The sequence below is a fragment of the Monodon monoceros genome, unplaced genomic scaffold, assembly GCF_005190385.1.
Source record: "Monodon monoceros isolate NGI ecotype Baffin Bay Population unplaced genomic scaffold, NGI_Narwhal_1 Super_Scaffold_19, whole genome shotgun sequence".
Classification (NCBI taxonomy): Eukaryota; Metazoa; Chordata; class Mammalia; order Artiodactyla; family Monodontidae; genus Monodon; species Monodon monoceros.
Genome location: NW_021703775.1, coordinates 30,153,013 through 30,174,852, shown reverse-complemented (window position 1 = coordinate 30,174,852; position 21,840 = coordinate 30,153,013). Strand labels below are relative to the sequence as shown.

Here is a 21,840-nt window from a genome sequence, read left to right as displayed (position 1 = left end):
CACGGGTTCGAGCCCCGGTCCGGGAAGATCCCACATGCCGTGGAGCAACTGAGCCTGTGCGCCACAAATACTGAGCCTGTGCTCTAGAGCCCACGAGCCACAACTGCCGAAGCCCACGTGCTGCAACTACTGAAGCCCATGTGCCTAGAGCCCGAGCTCCGCAACAGGAGAAGCCGCTGCAGTGGGAGGCCCGCGCACCACAGCGAAGGGTAGCCCCCGCTCCTCGCAACTAGAGAAAGCCCACGCGCAGCAACAAAGACCCAACGCAGCCAAAAATAAATAAAAAATAAATAAACCCTAAAATGTAAAAAAATGCAGTTGGTGCCTCCTTTATACCCTGCTCCATCCCTTTCCTCCCCAGAGGATTCACAAGAGCTTTCCCACTTATGCCTTCAAATTTCTATGATGCTACTATATTCATAAATTATAGTGTTCTCTTTTTTAAAATGGTACAATACTTTGCATATCCTTCTCTAGGTTGCTTTTTTCACTCAACATTAAGTTCTCAGAAATTATGCATGTCCCCACATGCAGAACCAGATCCAGTACACGTCTTTCAAAAGCTACACATGGTCATTCACTATCCCATACAATTTATTCCAGGTTGCTTCTAAACTTTGCTGCAGTGCATCTTATTGTCATGTCTCCTTGTCATAGTGTTTCTTTCAAGTCCCTGCCCAAGAGTGGAAGTGCTTGGCCACAAGGTATAGGCATCTCCCATTTAGACATTGCCAGATTGCTCTTCCAAGTAATTCATCAGTTACAAACTCACCAGCACTGTCTCCAAGTGACCCATTCCAGGAAAGGGGTCACTTTCCTGCAGGAGGAGGCATGTTTCAATATGGTGACATTCAAAGATGGTGATTCTGGTCACAATCTGCCTTTCTAGCCAAGTACTCATCTACCAACAGAGTAGATTAAAAGGACTACCTACCATTCCATCAAACTTGCTTTCCCTATTCTTATCTTTTTCCAAGCTAATCTACTCAGAAGGTCCTCCCTTCTCACCTTCACTGCCCAAATATAATTAGCAGCTATTCCTTACGTATCCCAAGTCTTCCTAACTTGTGGGAACTAGCTCTCCCCTGAATCTTAAACCAATCTGTTTATTCTCTCCTGTAGAACCTACTATAATCAGCCTGGTAAACAGGATGCAGTACACACATTAGACCAAATATTTATAACCACAGTTTTTGAAGTGTAGTTTTTGGGGTGTCTGCTTTATCCCAAGCTAATCTTACCCACAATACATAAAAAATAAGTACTGATTTAATTTGTTAAGCAAGTACAGTTGACCCTTGAACAACATGGGGGGTTACGGGTGCTGACCCACCCAGCAGTTGAAAATCCGAGTATAACTTATAGTCAGCCCTCTGTGTCCAAGGTTCCACCTCCATGGATTTAACCGACTGTGGATGGTGTAATAATGTAGTATTTACTATTGAAAAAAAATTCGCATATAAGTGGACCTGAGCAGTTCAAACACGTGTTGTTCGAGCATCAATTGTACCACAAAGCTAAATGTCTGGCTTATGTGAAAATTAAAAATGACTAAATCCATCGTCCTCCTCTTCCACCTGCACTTCTTTACAATGATAACAATGGCATCCATTTGAGCAGGTATATAAAAAACCTACTGTTTTCTGGGTTTTTTGTTTTTTTGTGGGGTTTTTTTGCGGTACGCGGGCCTCTCACTGTTGTGGCCTCTCCCATTGCAGAGCACAGGCTCCGGACGCGCAGGCTCAGTGGCCATGGCTCACGGGCCCAGCCGCTCCGCGTCATGTGGGATCTCCCCGGACCGGGGCACGAACCCGCGTCCCCTGCATCGGCAGGTGGACTCTCAACCACTGCACCACCAGGGAAGCCCTGTTTCCTGGTTTTTTAGAGGATTTTTTAAAATGTTTTTTCAATCAGTCTACTTCAACGTTTCTGTTTTGTTTTCAAGTTTCCTGTGAAAAAATAAAATGTATAAACATAATGTAATGAACTAAATACCGTAAAGTATACCCTCTTTAATGGAACATGTATCTCTGGCAACTACTTTATGCCAGGGAAGTAAGAAAATCATGAGGGAAAAATATGATACCTGATTGTATCAGACCTACTAAAAGGTGCAACATCCAGACTGACCACACATCCAAACTCAGCGTTTAGTCCAAAGTGAAGACAATCACCAAGTGAAGACACATGAATAAGGGCACCACTGAAAATACCTTTTGTCTTATGAAAGGCCCTTCCTCAGGAATGATGGCTACTTCATTTTAGGGTATGAAGCTTGCTCTGAACACAGTGTACATAATTAAGTTCCTTCTCTAGTTAGTATCATTTTTTGAAACTGAGGGATATTAAAACCAGTACAGATAGTATCAAAACTACTTTTCTTCCCTCCCTTCAATTTTAAAAATCACTGTTCTCAAAATGGGCCCCAAAATATGGGAGGAAAAGTAATTTGGTAGGGAAGGGAGAAGGAAGAAAAGAGGAGGGGGTTCAAAAACCAAACTAAGTACATTACTGTGAACTTCTTCATCCAGTGCCTTAACTTTTCCTTTCTTCTTAATGAGCTGGATTTTGCAGGCATTGGCTTCCCAGTCTTTGTCATTGCCTCCATCAATCCCCACACCTAAATCACCGAGAGGTAGAAAAGCAAGATTTAGAAACTGACTACTACTTAGATTATCACTGTAAGGCAAAACTTCTAAGGAAAAAAAATTTTTTTTCATCTAATCAGTTCACTTACTTATCAATTCAAAATTTACTGAAAACCTATTATATGTCAAAAACCATGGTAGCTGCTAGAGATAAAAATGAAGAAAACTCAGTTCCTGTTCTTAAATTTCTCAATAGCCTATTGAGAAGACAGACAAGGAAAAAAATAATTACAATACAGTGTGGTTTTAATATAATAAAAGTTATGTGGTTATAATAAAAGTACTACAGGTTGCAACAGAAGTACAATGGAGAAACGAAGAAGACGGGCACCCACTGCAGAAGCAGGGTAAGGAGGGAATGTCAGGGAACACATCTCTCAAGATTCTACTAAAGTTCCTATATAATTTGAAAAAATTACTCTGAAGATACTGGAAAAGCACTGAGTAGTTTCAAGCAGAGAAATTACATGGCGAAACAGTTCAGAGAATTCCCTTTGGAAAGAGTGTAAAGATTGGAGGAGAGAAACAGGAAGAAGAAACCTGCTGTCAGAAGTTACACCTACAGCAAAACAAAAATGAGGAAGGCCTGAGCTACACAATGGTCATGAAGAGATGAGTGATACTGAGAAGCAGAACTGACTGCAGGTAACGTGAGAAAGCAGGAGACGTCTGGGACACCTCCCAGGCTCAAAGGACTTGCTGAATGACTGACGGTTGATAAAAGAACACAGAAAGAACAGAGTGAAGAGTGGAGTGAGAAATGGAGCATATTCAGTTCAATTCCGCACATGCAAAGTCTATAATATCATGGTTTATCCAGGGAGAAATTTCTAGGAGGCAGCTGGAAATACAGGTGTGCAGCACGGGAAATACATCTGGATTGTAAGTCACAACCATACAGGAGGTTGGGACTTCCCTGGTGATCCAGTGGTTAAGAATCCGCCTTCCAATGCAGGAGACGTGGCTCCAACCCCTGGTCGGGGAACTAAGATCCCACATGCCGCGGGGCAACTAAACCCACGCACCGCAACTAGAGAGAAGCCCGCAACAAAGAGCCCACACTCTTCAACGAAGACCCAACGCGGCCAACATAAAAATTAAAAAAAAAAAACATACAGGAGGTTGATGAAGTCAGAGCTCACCCACGAAAATACAGAATAAGAAAAGTGGGCCTATGAAAGTATCTTGAAGAATATTAATATAAGTAATAGGTGGAAGAAAAGAAGCCCCCAAAGCAGACAGAAAATAATCAGCGTGTTAGGAAGAGAATGAGAAGATGTGCTGTCAGAGAAGCTGAGGAAAGAGAATTTTAAGAACAAAGGAGTTGAGGAATTGACTTTCCATTAACTGAGGAAGAGTCATGGAAGATAAATGCCCATTACAACCAGGAAAGTTGAGTGTGCAGAAAAGAGTTAATATGGCAGGCCCGAGATTGCTGTCTTAGAAAGGCCTGCTTGGTAAAGTTGGCCATTGGCTGGCATCTGTGAACTTGGATTTCAGGAGGGTTCCCACCACAGTAACTGATTAAGTATGGCTTACTGCACCTACACTGTTGGTGCAAACAATGTGGCTTATGCTGAATGTCTGCTTCCCTTCTAGGAGCCTGGAATTTTGGCACATGTTAGGCAGAGGGTATCTACATGACCAGCCCCCAGTGACAGTCTTGGGCACTGAGTTACTAATGAGCTTCCCTGGTATACAACATTTCACACATTTTGTCCAACCCACTGGGGGAATTAAGCATATCCTGCACGACTCCACAGGGAGAGAATCCTGAAGCTCATGTCTGCTCTCCTCCAGACTTCACCCCATGCACCTTTTCCCTTTGCTGATTTTGCTTTGTATTCTTTTGTTGTAATAAATCATAGCCATGAGTACAACTATATGCTGAGTCCTCCCAGGGAATCACTGAAACCGGGGATGGTCTTGGGGACCCCTGATACAGTTAAGGGAAGAAGCTGGAGTAGAACATAAAGTTGGCAAAAAGTTATTTTTATCTGCTTTGTTGTTTCTCTAAGATAGAAGAATCTTGGGCAAGTTCACATGCCAAAAGCATGGAATCCACGGAGAAAAAGAAATTAAAAGTTACAGGAAAGAAAAAAAAAATGTACAGAGTAAGGCCTTAAGAACTCTGTTTTATAATGAAAATGCCCCATGTGATTTGTTTTTATAGCAACATTCTTAGCAAAAGAAGATACCCGTAAGAAGCAATATTCTACATAAATGCTAATGCTGCTGAAATTGCATGAACAAACCCTTTAAACATGATAAAAGCCAAAAATTCTTCAGATTTTAGATTTACCAGAAACAACAAAATGAGCATTATAAAGAATCTAGTAACCTAAAACAAACAAAAAACCCTTTCTATTTATTCAAGAATCATGCAACACCCATAATATTTTTTTAAAGGAAATACCAGCAGAATCATATCCTCTGTACTCCAGTCTCTGAAGGCCTTTGATTAGGGTCTCCAAAATTTCTCGTCTCGTGCGAGGAACATGGTAGTTTAAGTAAGCAAATATACCTGCAAATAAACAAATATTTAATAGAAAATTCTAACTAGAGAATCAACATTGGCATAACTATGACAGAAAATCTTAATTTTCATAATAATGTCTAAGATGTACAAAAATGTGAAGCTACAGTCCATCTTCAAAAAAGAAAGAATCTTCACTTCAAATTATTCAAAGGCAGTGAAACTTTTTCAAAGCGGAATTTCTTGTAAGTATAAAAGACTGAAGCAAATAAGTCAAAATAAATGTTTAGTTTTTTCAAAGCCGTTTATAAGACTGTTCACTTACCTTCCATCACTGACATTTTAACAACTAAAATTTGATGCTTCAAAACTAACCAACAAATTTGGGGTTTATGGCCCATATACTGAGCATTATTTTTAAAGGAAAACATTTTCTGAACTAAGTATTTTAAGCAATATATGGACCCTCCAAAACTATACAGATGAAATAATTTTTCTTACTTTCAACGACCATGCTCTCAATACATTTTAGGAATAAATAACTTATAAATAGCAATGATGTGAAGAATACTCACAATCTAAATAATTTAATCATAGAGAAAAATGGGCTAAAAATATATATAATCATCGTAAGACAAATGGTTTCTCACTTGTTCACCAGATTAGTAAGGGACAAATAACCATAATACATGTTAACGACTCTTGAGAATTCATAGAAAAGGAACAATCATTTGGAAAAGCAAAACTATAAATAAAGGGACTTGTACAACAAGAAGTGATCCAGAAGAGCAAAGAGGCAGTAGAACACAGGTAAAGGAAATCCACATTTCAGGAATAGCAGCATGGAAATTGTCTGAGGTCTTCCATGATTGTGCTTTGGCCAGGGTGGATATAGCTAAAATGTATAAAAACTGAAAATCAAAATACAAAGCAATATAAACTCAAGCTGCTTATTTATGGAAGAATTTTCTTTTTTCTTAACTATCTTACACTATAATGCCACTGATTATTAAGGGGATTAATTCTGTGGGGCAGAACTCTGGAATGACCAGTTTTCATTTCATTTGAAAAGGTATCTTTATTTCTATAATGAGTTTGGTCTTATCAAAGCATCTCAGCATACAAAAATATCACATAGCTAATATTTGACAAAAAAGCCACCGTAACGTGTATGCTGATCACCATGATGAGCACAGTGCAATTTTCTCAATCATGCCTTTCAAACAAAAAGGAAATGACATTTTAAAACTAAAATCCAAAACAACCTGAAACAACAGTTTGAACTTTCCCAAAAAAGGTGGTACAAGGCCAGACTTATAGAAATCCTATATTCATTTTTTTAAAAATTATAATTGTAAAGATCTATTAAGTTATCATGCACTGTACAAGCATCTCACTTTCACTGCACCACAACACTGCATGAGGTCTGGGGGTTTTGTTGTTATTGCTGGTCCTTAATAAAGTATCTGTAATATGAAAAAACTAAACCAATAACCCAATTGTAAATCAAACTTTTATGTGTTCTACCCTTTTCCCCCCATGGGTCACTGACCTTTGATAAAGATTAAATGCACACAGAAAACTATCAGCCCCAAATAAGTATTCTATTAGCTCATTAATGGACAATACACAGAATATAAATATTTTCCCAAAATAAAACTTTAAATGCACTAAAAGAGGAACTTCCCTGGCGGTCCAGTGGTTAAGACTCTGTGCTTCCACTGCAGGGGGCATGGGTTCAATCCCTGGTCAGGGAACTAAGATCCCGTATGCCACACGATGTGGCCAAAAAGAAAAAAGGAAAAGTCAATGTGCTAAAAGAACACTGATTCTCAGCTAGTCTACTCTCCATCACTGTGATTAGCATCAGCTAAATAATCTGCTAAAGGAGGATACAATCTAATTCATCTGAAAATCATTAACTAATACAACATATTACACTGTCAAAAATTCTTTGCAGGCTGAGGTCTCTGGAAAGCCTTGAAGACGAAGTCCAAATCCCAATAATGCAGCACATCCAGAAAAATTCACTACTAAATATCATTTCTCCCTTTTTTTTAAGAAATGTAATTCCTTTTTCTTTGAGATTTTTTTAATTGAAGTAATATTGGCTTGAACATTATATGTTTCATGTATATAACATTATATTTCTACTTCTATATACCCTGCATACTCTGTTCTCTGTTTCTACATTCTTTGTTTTTTCTGGTTTGGTTTGTTCATTTAAAGAAATGTAATTCTGGAATCCCCTGGTGGTCCAGTGGTTAGGACTCTGTGCTTTCACTGCTGAGGGTGCAGGTTCAATCCCTGGTTGAGGAACTAAGATCCCATAAGCCTCGCGTTGCAGCCAAATAAAAAAAAGAAAAAGCAATTCTGATGGTAAAAGTAATACATTCAGAGAATTAAAGATTAAATATAATAATCAAATACCATTTTTTTAAAGCAATTTAAATGCTAATGACAAAAAACAACTGTTTTTAAGACAAGTTATAGACTCAACACATTTTTACAAGAAAATTCAGAGTGATGCAATATTAAATTCACTATCTTCAATACATGTAATTCAACAACAGCCTTCAATTTTGATATTATTTCTAACTTCAATCTCCCTGGTTTACATTAGCTTATTGTGTGAATCTTGAGATCCTGAGTACAATTTTATAGGGAAAGAGGTATTCTCTAAACCAGTATCCCTCTCCAAACAAACTTAAATTTTAACTACTTGATAACCTAATAAAATTCACACTAAACATTTGTTAGCTCATAAAAGTTTCTTGCTCTGAAGAAATCCTGCAAATTCTTTAACTCGTGTCCCCGAAGCTTTCCACTATACCACCCGGCCTCAGCTTCCCCTTCTGCGAAATGAATGGGCTTGACTGAGAGATGGTAAAATAAGTTTCACAATAAGTGCCAACAGGTTTTTAATTGGTATTGGCTCTAGAGAGCACCTCTGAAAAGGATTCAGTGACCCTGTCTCTCATACAGGAAGGAAAGCCATGACTGGTTAGCAACTTCTATTACACAGGGAGTCACAGCACAAGGGCCAAATATTTCCTCCCTCTGACATCTGAGGACACCTGCAGTGCCCTCCAGCTTGATGTTCTATGGTTTTTGAGGATTCTTCTTTGATGGCTATAGAGATTGCTATATGCTAAGCATGTGGTACTTTTTAATACCTCTACAGATTGTACTCCTCTGGGCCTCAGTTCTTTGTTCTGACAGTTACATGATTTGTTCTGTGTACATTGTATTAGCAAATTAAAGCTAGAAACCTGGCGGAGGGCCTTAGTATTTTCAGAGTATATCATTAAGAATTAATAAAAGCAAAGTAACATATAAAATATGAGGACATTTTTCTACAAAACATTTTTCTACAAAACATTTTTCTACATTTTCTTATTATCACACCTAAGATAATGCTCTAGTTCATCTAATACAATGTTCATATATTCACATTTTCCCTATTAACAAAAATAAATGTCTTTTACAGCTGATTTGTTTATTCTACAATATAATAAAGGATCACAGCTCACATTTGATTGTTATGTCTCATAAGTCTCTTTGAATCCAGAATGGTCTCCCCTAATGCCCTGTTTTCCTCTAAGACACTGACTTACTGATAAGCCAGGAGCAATTTTCTTGTTGAATTTCTCACCTCTGGCTATACCTAATTGATTCCACACTGTGTGGTCTAACCAGTTCCTCTATTCCTTGTATTTCCTGCAAACTGGAAGAGAAATCTAAAGGCTTGACTGATTTAGGTTAAAACTGAGGGACAAGAATTATTCACAAGTATGTATGTTTTTTATATTGTCTGGTGACTCCCTATTAGTGATGCTAAGATTCATCACTGCTTTAAGGTAAAGACAAACAGATCACTTAGCCTGTGATATTCTGAAAGCATCCTCACAATACTTTCTAGGACTTCAGATATTGACAGCATTGATTTTAAGACAATCATATTTTCTTTCTTTGTGGTCCATATATAAATGGTACATCTCCCAATAAGCGGCATCTTAGATTCGATGAAATACCATATATCAATTCCAATTCAAAACCTGCCTTTTCCTTGATAGAGGAAGCACCACTGTTACCAATAATCATTACTGTCATTTATTTTGGTTCACTATTGGAACAAAGAAAAGGGGAAGGGGAGGAACTGAGGAAGAAGAAGTAGGAGCAATATTTCTCCTTGCATAACCAGGCAGGAACTAAAAGGAATAAAAGGATGACACATGTAGAGAAATTTTCTAAGATCAAAGTAACAGAGCTGGGAGAAGAAAGTTATCCCTGGTTCGGAAAATGAAAGATAAAGAGGTTGAATCTGTCAGTTTTACAGAGCAGCCCCTTGAGAGCACAGCTGGCCCACTTGTACAGATTAGTGGGTTATCTGTAATCTTGGGGTAGCTGGGAAAATATAACAGCAAATAATTTGCCGATCAGGCATGCAGGGCATGTTTACAGGGTAGGTATTCATAACTCAAAATGGTGCTTATTAGAGTAGCAATCCCTATTTCAGGTCTTTGATTTGTCTTATCAAACTTCACAATAAATGGTTCTGCTTAAGGTAACTACAAAAGACTAAAAATCAACTCTCTACCACTCTTCAGTAATTGCTCCAATAACACAAACAGTAGTTGTATGGAGCACAGGAGACTTTCTACTCCCAAATCAGCTTGTGCTTCCAAAGTACAAATTTTCTTATTAATGTAATACACTTGGAATAAATATCTCCCTAACTGAAGCAAGGACTTGCACCTACAGGCGTCACTCTCAGAAAACAGCAAGTTAAATTCAATGACATAAAAGCACTTTTGAACACCTTGCTTAACAAGATATTCAGACATGACCTAGATCACAGACTTGACACATCTGGTTAAAAGCAATCTAGCTGTAGGCAAAGACTATTAAACCTTATTGAAATGAAAACTGAATGCAATTTAGCTGACCAATCAAATTATTAAAGTTCCTATGTCTGGCTGAATTTATGTTCTTACGAATAAAAAATTTTACATTTTTTGAGGTATAGTTGACCTGCAATATTATATTAATTTCAAGAAGAAATTTTGCTTTTACATATTTTTTCACTTGACAACTTCAATATTCTGATGAAACCCTAGACATTGGAATTTATCAATATTAAGTGGTCAAATTCCTTCTCTAAATTTTATACCTTCTGAAACAGAATCCATCTACAACGCTACTTAAGTTTCATTTAAAAATCTTTTCTTATAACCCAAGTTACAAATTATCATCGTTAAAGATTCAAATAACACAAATCCTACAGAATGAACTGTGAAAAATCTCCTTTTTCTACCTCCACACAGCAGATAACCACCATTAACCCCACACACTGTCCCAATCCTTCGGCTATGAATTTTTCTACATATATGAACTCAGATGTACATGGTTTTAGAGGTTTTGGGTTTTTTTTAACCAAATATGATAATATATTATCATAAATATGATAATATATATATTGCTCTGTAGTTTTTTCTCTTAAGATGTTGGAGATCTTTCTATATCAGTACAACCCATCTACCCCAGTCTACGGAAGGCTGCATAATAAAAATAGTCCATAATAGATTTCTCATATTTTACCTAGCCATTTACCTATTTATTGAGGTTTTTCTAACTCTTTGTAATTATAAACAATTCTGCAATTAAGGTTATACACACCAACTATACACTTGCCATAAAACATAGTCAATACTATAATTATAGAGGCACATCCTACAGGTAAGATTCCTTTAAAAGAAGAAATATTTGAGATAACATTTCCTACAACCCTAAAAACACAAAGAAAAAGTTATATGGAGTGACACATGAGAAATTTCAATTATTTGTGTGTTTTTTTAACTGTTCAAGATCTTTTTCCTATTTACAAAATGCTGGTTCAAGTGCCTCCTACTTTGTTGTAAATAAATGGGGCCACTGAAAAGGAGCTCTGTAACACTTCTCTCTTGCATATTTAACATCCTGGAACTCAAAGCACTGTTTAAACACTGACATCTCTAATTATACACTCCCTCACAGTCTACCTATATCATCATCTTTCCCGAGAAAAAGCATGCACTTTCTGCTCACACACCTTTAAACATTCCATCTCTCCCACTTCTCTCTCATCAATCACATCAGACCACAATTTTTCTTCATGCTGCCAAGCCAGCCCCTCTGGGCCCATTATACTCTCACCCCTGTGTCCCTGAGCACCCCTATAGTGAAGTCCATCCATTTCAGGTCATCCATTTATCTCAGGTCCACTTTCATGGGGGCCCTCCCAACTGCTGACCAATCCTGCTAATTCACTGCTTGTCTAAATTTTACACTTCCCCCAGATATTATTCTAAAGTCTAGAATCTAGACTACTCTCAAACCCCCATTTCTCTCTTCCCAGCCTCTTTCTCATTTTCAGTAGATTCTTCCTTTATAGAATTGAAGCCTTCTTCTTCATGTTAACAGTATAATACCCTATAAGCCTATCCTTCCCATAGACTGAAAATAGAGAAACATATTCCGCACATATTCCCTGAACCAGCCTCTCCTGCTTTTAACTCTTGGTAAGAGATTCCTCAATTTTGTAAATATAGAACTTTTTGTTAACATCAAAATATTTTGAGGATTCTACACAATAGAGGGTTGAATTTTTATTATCCAATGATCTAGATCAACTTTTAGTCAATTTAGAGACAATGCTTAGAGTATGAATCAATCAAGGAACACCTGGCATTAATTTCACAGCTTACACATCAGGAACTCAACTTTTCAACTCTACCAGGGACCTCAGTTTCACAATACTCTCTCTTTTGTTGGTATACATGCTCTCCTCAACACTAACTCAAATCCTTCTGCCTTCATATACGCAGCTTCTCTAACGATTTCTTTATAGCTAAATGCAATTAACTTGTCTCTGCAATATTAAACATGAATGACCTTTTTCTACTCTTGCAGACTCTGTCCAATGCAACGTTCTCTACCAGCTGGCAGCATTCCTCAGCTAAGAGTCCTATCCTAACATCTAGAACATTCTTGGCCTAACCAGTCTCAGAATGTCTATTCATTCCACTTGTAGTCTAGAACATGGCAATGAAGAAGGACTGTGTATTATCACCCACACCTGTTATATGCGTAGTCACTGTTTCCTCCAATCAGACAGCAATTCCCTGAAGGCAATTCCTTTGTTTTAGTCATCTCTCCAAAAGGCAGAGTGCCAAGTACAAAGTGATCATTTCAAATATCTTCATTATTTTTTCTTTTACCAATATTTTTTATTGAAGCACAGTTGACTTACAATGTTGTGTTAATTTCTGTTGTACAACAAAGTGATTCCTTCATGTATGTATATATCTATAATATCTATATATTATATAGATAATATCTTCTAATACTTTCTAGGTACCTAAAATGTACAGTCAAAAATTCCCAAGTAGGACGGGCGCGAGCCGCGGCCAACAGCCCACACCCCACAGACAGGCATCAGACGCTAAGGCTGCTGCCGCCGCCACCAAGAAGCCTGTGTGCGAGCGCAGTTCACTATCCACAACTCCCTTCAGGGGAGCCTGTGCAGCCCGCCACTGCCAGGGTCCCGGGATCCAGGGACAACTTCCCTGGGAGAACGCACGGCGCGCCAAGGCTGGTGCAACGTCCCGCTGGCCTCTGCCGCCGCAGGATCGCCCCGCATCCGCACCCCTTCCTCCCCCTGGCCTGAGTGAGCCAGAGCCCCCGTGTCAGCTGCACCTTTAACCCTGTCCTGTCTGAGCAAAGAACAGACGCCCTCCTGCGACCTACACACAGAGACGGGGCCAGATCCAAAGCTGAGCCCCGGGAGCTGTGCGAACAAAGAAGAGAAAGGGAAATCTCTCCCAGCAGCCTCAGGAGCAGCGGATTAAAGCTCCACAATCAACTTGATGTACCCTGCATCTGTGGAATACATGAATACACAACGAATCATCCCAAATTAAGGAGGTGGACTTGGAGACCAAGATTTATTATTTTTTACCCTTTTCCTGTTTTTGTGAGTGTGTATGTGTAGTCTTCTCTGAGAGATTCTGTCTGTATAGCTTTGTTTTCACCATTTGTCCTAGGGTTCTATCCGTCCGTTTCTTTTTTTTTTTTCACTTTTTAAAAAAATTTTTTTCTTCTTAATTATTTTTTAATTTAATAACTTTATTTTATTTTATCTTACTTTATTTTATTTTATCCTCTTTCTTTCTACTTTTTCTCCCTTTTATTCTGAGCCATGTGGATGAAAGGCTCTTGGTGCTGCAGCCAGGAGTCAGTGCTGTGTCTCTGAGGTGGGAGACCCAACTCCAGGACACTGGTCCACAAGAGACCTCCCAGCTCCACATAATATCAAACGGCGAAAATCTCCCAGAGATCTCCATCTCAACACAAGCACCCAGCTTCACTCAACGACCAGCAAGCTACACTGCTGGACACCCTATGCCAAATGACTAGCAAGACAGGAACACAACCCCACCCATTAGCAGAGAGGCTGCTTAAAATCATAATAAGCCCACAGACACCCCAAAACACACCACCAGACGTCGACCTGCCCACCATAAAGACAAGATCCAGCCTCATTCACCAGAACACAGGCACTAGTCCCCTCCACCAGGAAGCCTACATAACCCACTGAACCAACTTTAGCAACTGGGGACAGACACCAAAAACAACGGGAACTACGAACCTGCAGCCTGTAAAAAGGAGACCCCAAACACAGTAAAATAAGCAAAATGAGAAGACAGAAAAACACACAGCAGATGAAGGAGCAAGATAAAAACCCACCAGACCTAACAAATGAAGAGGAAATAGGCAGTCTACCTGAAAAAGAATTCAGAATAATGATAGTAAACATGATCCAAAATCCTGGAAATAGAGGAAAAGCAAGAAACATTTAACAAGGACCTAGAAGAACTAAAGTTGAAACAAGCAACGATGAACAACACAATAAATGAAATTAAAAATACTCTAGATGGGATCAATAGCAGAATAACTGAGGCAGAAGAACGGATAAGTGACCTGGAAGATAAAATAGTGGAAATAACTACTGCAGAGAAGAATAAAGAAAAAAGAATGAAAAGAACTGAGGACAGTCTCAGAGACCTCTAGGACAACATTAAATGCACCAACATTAGAATTCTAGGGGGCCCAGAAGAAGAAGAGAAAAAGAAAGGGACTGAGACAATATTTGAAGAGATTATAGTTGAAAACTTCCCTAATATGGGAAAGGAAATAGTTAATCAAGTCCAGGAAGCACAGAGAGTCCCATACAGGATAAATCCAAGGAGAAACACGCGAATACACATATTAATCAAACTATCAAAAATTAAATACAAAAAAAAACATATTAAAAGCAGCAAGGGAAAAGAAACAAATAACACACATGGGAATCCCCATAAGGTTAACAGCTGATCTTTCAGCAGAAACTCTTCAAGCCAGAAGGGACTGGCACATGTCTATATTTAAAGTGATGAAGGAGAAAAACCTGCAACCAAGATTACTCTACCCAGCAAGGATATCATTCAGATTTGATGGAGAAATTAAAACCTTTACAGACAAGCAAAAGCTGAGAGAGTTCAGCACCACCAAACCAGCTTTACAACAAATGCTAAAGGAACTTCTCTAGGCAAGAAACACAAGAAAAGGAAAAGACCTACAATAACAAACCCAAAACAATTAAGAAAATGGGAATAGGAACAAACATATCAATAATTACCTTAAATGTACATGGATTAAATGCTCCCACCAAAAGACATAGACTGGCTGAATGGATACAAAAACAAGACCTGTATATATGCTGTCTACAAGAGACCCACGTCAGACCTAGGGACACATACAGGCTGAAAGATGGAAAAAGATATTCCATGCAAATGGAAACCAAAAGAAAGCTGGAATAGCAATTCTCATATCAGACAAAATAGACTTTAAAATAAAGACTATTACCAAGAGACAAAGAAGGACACTACATAATGATCAAGGGATCAATCCAAGAAGATATAACAATTGTAAATATTTATGGACCCAAGATAGAAGCGCCTCAATACACAAGGCAAATACTAACAGCCATAAAAGGGGAAATCGACAGTAACACAATCATAGTAGGGGACTTTAACACCCCACTTTCACCAATGGACAGATGATCCAAAATGAAAATAAACAAGGAAACATAAACTTTAAATGATACATTAAACAAGGTGGACTTAATTGATATTTATAGGACATTCCATCCAAAAACAACAGAATACACATTCTTCTCAAGTGCTCATGGAACATTCTCCAGGATAGATCATATCTTGGGTCACAAGTCAAGCCTTGGTAAATTTAAGAAAATTGAAATTGTATCAAGTATCTTCCCCCACCACAACGCTATGAGACTAGATATCAATTACAGGAAAAGATCTGTAAAAAATACAAACACATGGAGGCTAAACAATACACTACTTAATAACCAAGAGATAACTTAAGAAATCAAAGAGGAAATCAAAAAATACCTAGAAACAAATGACAATGGAGATACGACGACCGAAAACTTATCGGATGCAGCAAAAGCAGTTCTAAGCGGGAAGTTTATAGCAATACAATCCTACCTTAGGAAACAGGAAACATCCCGAATAAACAACCTAACCTTGCACCTAAAGCATTTAGAGAAAGAAGAACAAAAAACCCCCAAAGTTAGCAGAAGGAAAGAAATCATAAAGATCAGATCAAAAATAAATGAAAAAGAAATGAAGGAAATGATAGCAAAGATCAATAAAACTAAAAGCTGGTTCTTTGAGAAGATAAACAAAATTGATAAACCATTAGCCAGACTCATCAAGAAAAAAAGGGAGAAGACTCAAATCAATAGAATTAGAAATGAAAAAGGAGTAGTAACAACTGACACTGAAGAAATACAAAAGATCATGAGAGATTACTACAAGCAACTCTATGCCAATAAAATGGACAACCTGGAAGAAATGGACAAATTCTTAGAAATGCACAACCGGCCAAGACTGAGCCAGGAAGAAATAGAAAATATGAACAGACCAATCACAAGCACTGAAATTGAAACTGTGATTAAAAATCTTCCAACAAACAAAAGCCCAGGACCAGATGGCTTCACAGACGAATTTTATCAAACATTTAGAGAAGAGCTAACACCTATCCTTCTCAAACTCTTCCAAAATATAGCAGAGGGAGAAACACTCCCAAACTCATTCTATGAGGCCACCATCACCCTGATACCAACACCAGATAAGGATGTCACAAAGAAAGAAAACTACAGGCCAAAATCACTGATGAACATAGATGCAAAAATCCTCAACAAAATACTAGCAAACAGAATCCAACAGCACATTAAAAGGATCATACACCATGATCAAGTGGGGTTTATTCCAGGAATGTAAGGATTCTTCAATATATGCAAACCAGTCAACGTGATACACCATATTAACAAATTGAAGGGGAAAAACCATATGATCATATCAAGAGATGCAGAGAAAGCTTTCGACAAAATTCAACACCCATTTATGATTAAAAACCCTGCAGAAAGTAGGCATAGAGGGAACTTTCCTCAACATAATAAAGGCCATATATGACAAACCCACAGCCAACATCGTCCTCAATGGTCTAAAACTGAAAGCATTTCCACTAAGATCAGGAACAAGACAAGGTTGCCCACTCTCACCACTCTTATTCAACATAGTTTTAGAAGTTTTAGTCACAGCAATCACAGAAGAAAAGGAAATAAAAGGAATCCAAATCGGAAAAGAAGAAGTAAAGCTGTCACTGTTTGCAGATGACATGATACTATACATAGAGAATCTTAAAGATGCTACCAGAAAACTACTAGAACTAATCAATGAATTTGATAAAGTAGCAGGATACAAAATTAATGCACAGAAATCTCTGGCATTCCTATACACTAATGATGAAAAATCTGAAAGTGAAATTAAGAAAACACTCCCATTTACCACTGCAACAAAAAGAATAAAATATCTAGGAATAAACCTACCTAAGGAGACAAAAGACCTGTATGCAGAAAATTATAAGACACTGATGAAAGAAACTAAAGATGATACAAATAGATGGAGAGACAGACCATGTTCTTGGATTGGAAGAATCAACATTGTGAAAATGACTCTACTACCCAAAGCAATCTACAGATTCAATGCAATCCCTATCAAACTACCACTGGCATTTTTCACAGACCTAGAACCAAAAATTTCACAATTTGTATGGAAACACAAAAGACCCCGAATAGCCAAAGCAATCTTGAGAACGAAAAATGGAGCTGGAGGAATCAGGCTCCCTGACTTCAGACTATACTACAAAGCTACAGTAATCAAGACAGTATGGTACTGGCACAAAAACAGAAACATAGATCAATGGAACAGGATCGAAAGCCCAGAGATAAACCCACGCACATATGGTCACCTTATCTTTGATAAAGGAGGCAGGAATGTACAGTGGAGAAAGGACAGCCTCTTCAATAAGTGGTGCTGGGAAAATCGGACAGGTATATGTGAAAGTATGAGATTAGAACACTCCCTAACACCATACAAAAAAATAAGCTCAAAATGGATTAAAGACCTAAATGTAAGGCCAGAAACTATCAAACTCTTAGAGGAAAACATAGGCAGAACACTCTACAACATAAATCACAGCAAGATCCTTTTTGACCCACCTCCTAGAGAAATGGAAATAAAAGCAAAAATAAACAAATGGGACCTAATGAAACTTAAAAGCTTTTGCACAGCAAACAAAACCATAAACAAGACCAAAAGACAACCCTCAAAATGGGAGAAAATATTTGCAAATGAAGCAACTGACAAAGGATTAATCTCCAAAATTTACAAGCAGCTCATGCAGCTCAATAACAAAAAAAAAACAACCCAATCCAAAAATGGGCAGAAGACCTAAATAGACATTTCTCCAAAGAAGATATACAGACTGCCAACAAACACATGAAAGAATGCTCAACATCACTAATCAATAGAGAAATGCAAATCAAAACTACAATGAGATATCATCTCACACTGGTCAGAATGGCCATCATCAAAAAATCTAGAAACAATAAATGCTGGAGAGTGTGTGGAGAAAAGGGAACCCTCCAGCACTGTTGGTGGGAATGTGAATTGGTACAGGCACTATGGAAAACAGTATGGAGGTTCCTTAAAAAACTAAAAATAGAACTACCATATGACCCAGCAATCCCACTACTGGGCATATACCCTGAGAAAACCATAATTCAAAAAGAGTCATGTACCAAAATGTTCACTGCAGCTCTATTTACAATAGCCAGGACATGGAAGCAACCTAAGTGTCCATCAACAGATGAATAGATAAAGATGTGGCACATATATACAATGGAATATTACTCAGCCATAAAAAAATGAAATTGAGTTATTTGTAGTGAGGTTGATGGACCTAGAGTCTGTCATACAGAGTGAGGTAAGTCAGAAAGAGAAAGACAAATACCGTACGCTAACACATATATATGGAATCTAAGGAAAAAAAATGGTACTGATGAACCTAGTTGCAGGGCAGGAATAAAGATGTATACATAGAGAATGGACTTGAGGACACGGGGTGGGAGGGGGAAGCTGGGGCGAAGTGAGAGTAGCATCGACAGATATACACTACGGAATGTAAAATAATTAGCTAGTGGGAAGCAGCAGCATAGCACAGGGAGATCAGCTCGGTGCTTTGCGATGACCTAGAGGGGTTGGATAGGGAGGGTGGGAGGGAGGCTCAAGAGGAAGTGGATATGAGGACATATGTATGCATATGGCTGATTCACTTTGGTGTACAACAGAAACTAACACAGTATTGTGAAGCAATTATACTCCAATAAAGATTGAAAACAAAAACAAAAACTGTTTCCCACCTTCTACTGCTCATTACCAGGACCTATTAACTTTCCCCTTTCCAGGGAACACAACTGAGGAAATGCTCATTAAGCAATAATTCTTTTCTTTCACAACTACTTTATACCCAGTATGATTTCTAAGAATATGTTAACACTAGTAGTTTTATGATTTATCCTAGAAGCCAGTCTTAGCATCCCTCAACTAGCCCCAAAGCTATTACACAGTATAATTACAAAAAAAATTTTAAGGATTCATATCAGGATATTTTTTAATTGCAGTTCTTACTGTTTTTAAATATTATCTCATTTACAAAAATATCATTTATATACACCATTGGACCAGAAGGGTATAATCCTACATTTATAAAAAAACAGCAAAATCTGTTAAGAGCTGTGCGTAACTTAAGTGAATTGACACTCTCTCACTGAAGCCAAAGGTAAAACAGATTAAAAAGGACAAAGTATTCCAAAGAAACAAGAATAAGAGGAAGACAAAATAAATTTAAAAAATAGATACACTATTTTTCTCTGGAAGATTCATAATGCTTACTAGCATATTAAAAGTTCCAAAAAGTCCTGCAATTTAAAAAAAAGCCAGCTCAACACTGTTAAGTCTGTGGCTTCTCAAATTTATTTGACCATAAAATCTTTTTTTTTCCCCTCAGTAAGATATTAACATCCCGATACAACCTGATAAATATAATAACAGTTTTAACAGTATTTCTGATTGGAAAAAGCTATCAAAAAGAATTGTTAGTCCTCATTCTTCTGCTTCAACACTCTGCAATGTTGAAACGAAATCTTTTAGAAAAACTTGAACCAGCAGCAGGTAATCAGAAAGTAAATCTCTAAATTTTCCCATCTAATCTCATTCCTACTCAATTTGTCTGCCTAGAAATTTTATGTCAATAATTAAGATGTGGGAGGAAAATAAGGACAAATCTTTGTCTTCTTAACAGTTAACTTTCAGAATTTACATTGAAGAGGAGAGAAATTCTGAACACTATTCCTGGAATCATGTAAAACTGGTCCAGGTTAAAAGCAGGACCTTAGAAATGCCTCAAATACTAGTTCTTTTTTTTTTTTTTTTAACGTCTTTATTGGCGTATAATTGCTTTACAATAGTGTGTTAGTTTCTGCTTTATAACAACGTGAATCAGTTACACGTATACATATGTTCCCATAACTAGTTCTTCATTTCTTGTTTATCACCTGTTTCCTCAGCAGCATAACATGGTGGAATGGGGATGCTGACTCTGTGAAAACGCCTAACAACTAATCACCACCCTGAAAGCCTCACCCTTATCTGAACCTTTTCTAAACCTGATCTGATTTTTTCTTTTATAGTACTGTACTCTGACTTCTGTTTTTCCTGGAACAAGATAAAGAAATGATCTGCAACCAGAAAGCCAGGTACTTGACTAGGTGCACACCTCATCACTCAGTTAATTACCAAACAAGCACACTGGGGATTGCAAATTCATTACCTCACAGCTCCAAACTAAATTATGTCTTTTGCAAAACCACTCTACTACCTAGACACTGCAAAAGTGTAACTGATTCTAAAGTCAGCTCTACCACTAATAATTTCAGCAGGCTATTTATAATTGTTTCTGTGTGCTTTTTTTTCAATCTACTCTAAATTTAAACTTGCTCTTCATTTCAGAAGCTGAAATTAACATAAAGTTAAATGCAGGAAAAATAGACACTAATGAGTACAAGCTACTCCTGCTCAGTTCCTCTTGCAAAAGGCTACAAAGAATGTTTCCCAGGTAGCTTCAATTCTATTACAATCATACTTCCCTTAAAAAAAAGTGTTCTTAGGACTTCCCTGGTGGCGCAGTGGTTAAGAATCCACCTGCTAATGCAGGGGACAGCGGTTCAAGCCCTGGTCCGGGAAGATCCCACATGCCTCGGAGCAACTAAGCCCGTCTGCCACAACTACCGAGCCTGCGCTCTAGAGCCCGCGAGCCACAACTACTGAGCCCGCGTGCTGCAACTACTGAAGCCCGAGTGCTGCAATTACTGAAGCCCGCGTGCCTAGAGCCTGTGCTCGTCAACAAGAGAAGTCTCACAGCAATGAGAAGCCCGCGCACCACAACGAAGAGTAGCCCCCAGTCGCCTCAACTAGAGAAAGCCCACGCTCAGCAACAAAGACCCAACACAGCCAAAAATAAATAAATTAAATAAATAATTTTTTTTAAAAGTGTTCTTTCTTCCAGGGGTAAGGTCAGTTGTAAATTTCAATAAGGAAGGTAAGAATTCAATTCTTTTTACTGACAATAGCCAAGTTAATACGAATTTTAGAGCATATCAGTCATTTCAGATATAATTCTGACAATTATAACTTTAACTCACACTTTTATCTAATTATTAAAACGACTAAGTCTCAAAACATGGACTAAAAGGGCCTAACTTTATGTTTTAACTGTTCTAGGTAAAACATTCATTAAATGTAGACCAATATTTCTCATACGTAAGTGTTTCAAATGGGTGCACATGCAAGTAATAAATGATGTACGATCTCTCTCCACGGTCACTTCCAGGCCCATTCACCAAGGCTTTGATTAGCAATGGCTTCTGTTGAGATGGGGGGAGGCAGGAAATAAGATCATATGAAATGTCATTGTCGTAGCTCTAGCTATAGTTCTATTTTCTGCTGGGCGTGTCCGAAAGAAAGCAACTAAAATTAAATATTTTTTAAAAGGTAAATCCTGGAAGAATGCGAGATAAATTCAAGAGACCTCACCTGATATTCCACAGGTTGCCTCCCTCACCTGCTGGACTCTTCTGAAGTCACTCCCCTCCACCCCTCAGTTCCCTCAGCCCTCGCTCCTTTTCCAACTCAGACAGTGCTCTTCGCT

The 21,840-nt window shown here is 38.1% G+C and overlaps 1 protein-coding gene across 2 annotated transcripts in view; it reads right to left on the bottom strand.

Moving 5' to 3' along the window:
• Nucleotides 1–21,840, bottom strand: part of GFPT1 (glutamine--fructose-6-phosphate transaminase 1) — a 75,935-nt gene that overhangs the window by 44,473 nt on the left and 9,622 nt on the right. For both annotated transcript variants that reach the window (XM_029231753.1, XM_029231752.1), the window contains 2 exons: nt 5,065–5,172; nt 2,513–2,620 (listed from right to left, as the gene is read on the bottom strand). Coding sequence is in view for 1 of the 2 variants with exons in the window: in XM_029231752.1 (XP_029087585.1) it covers nt 2,513–2,620; nt 5,065–5,172 (216 nt within the window). In the remaining variant the exon portion in view is untranslated. The remainder of the gene's footprint in view (nt 1–2,512; nt 2,621–5,064; nt 5,173–21,840) is intronic.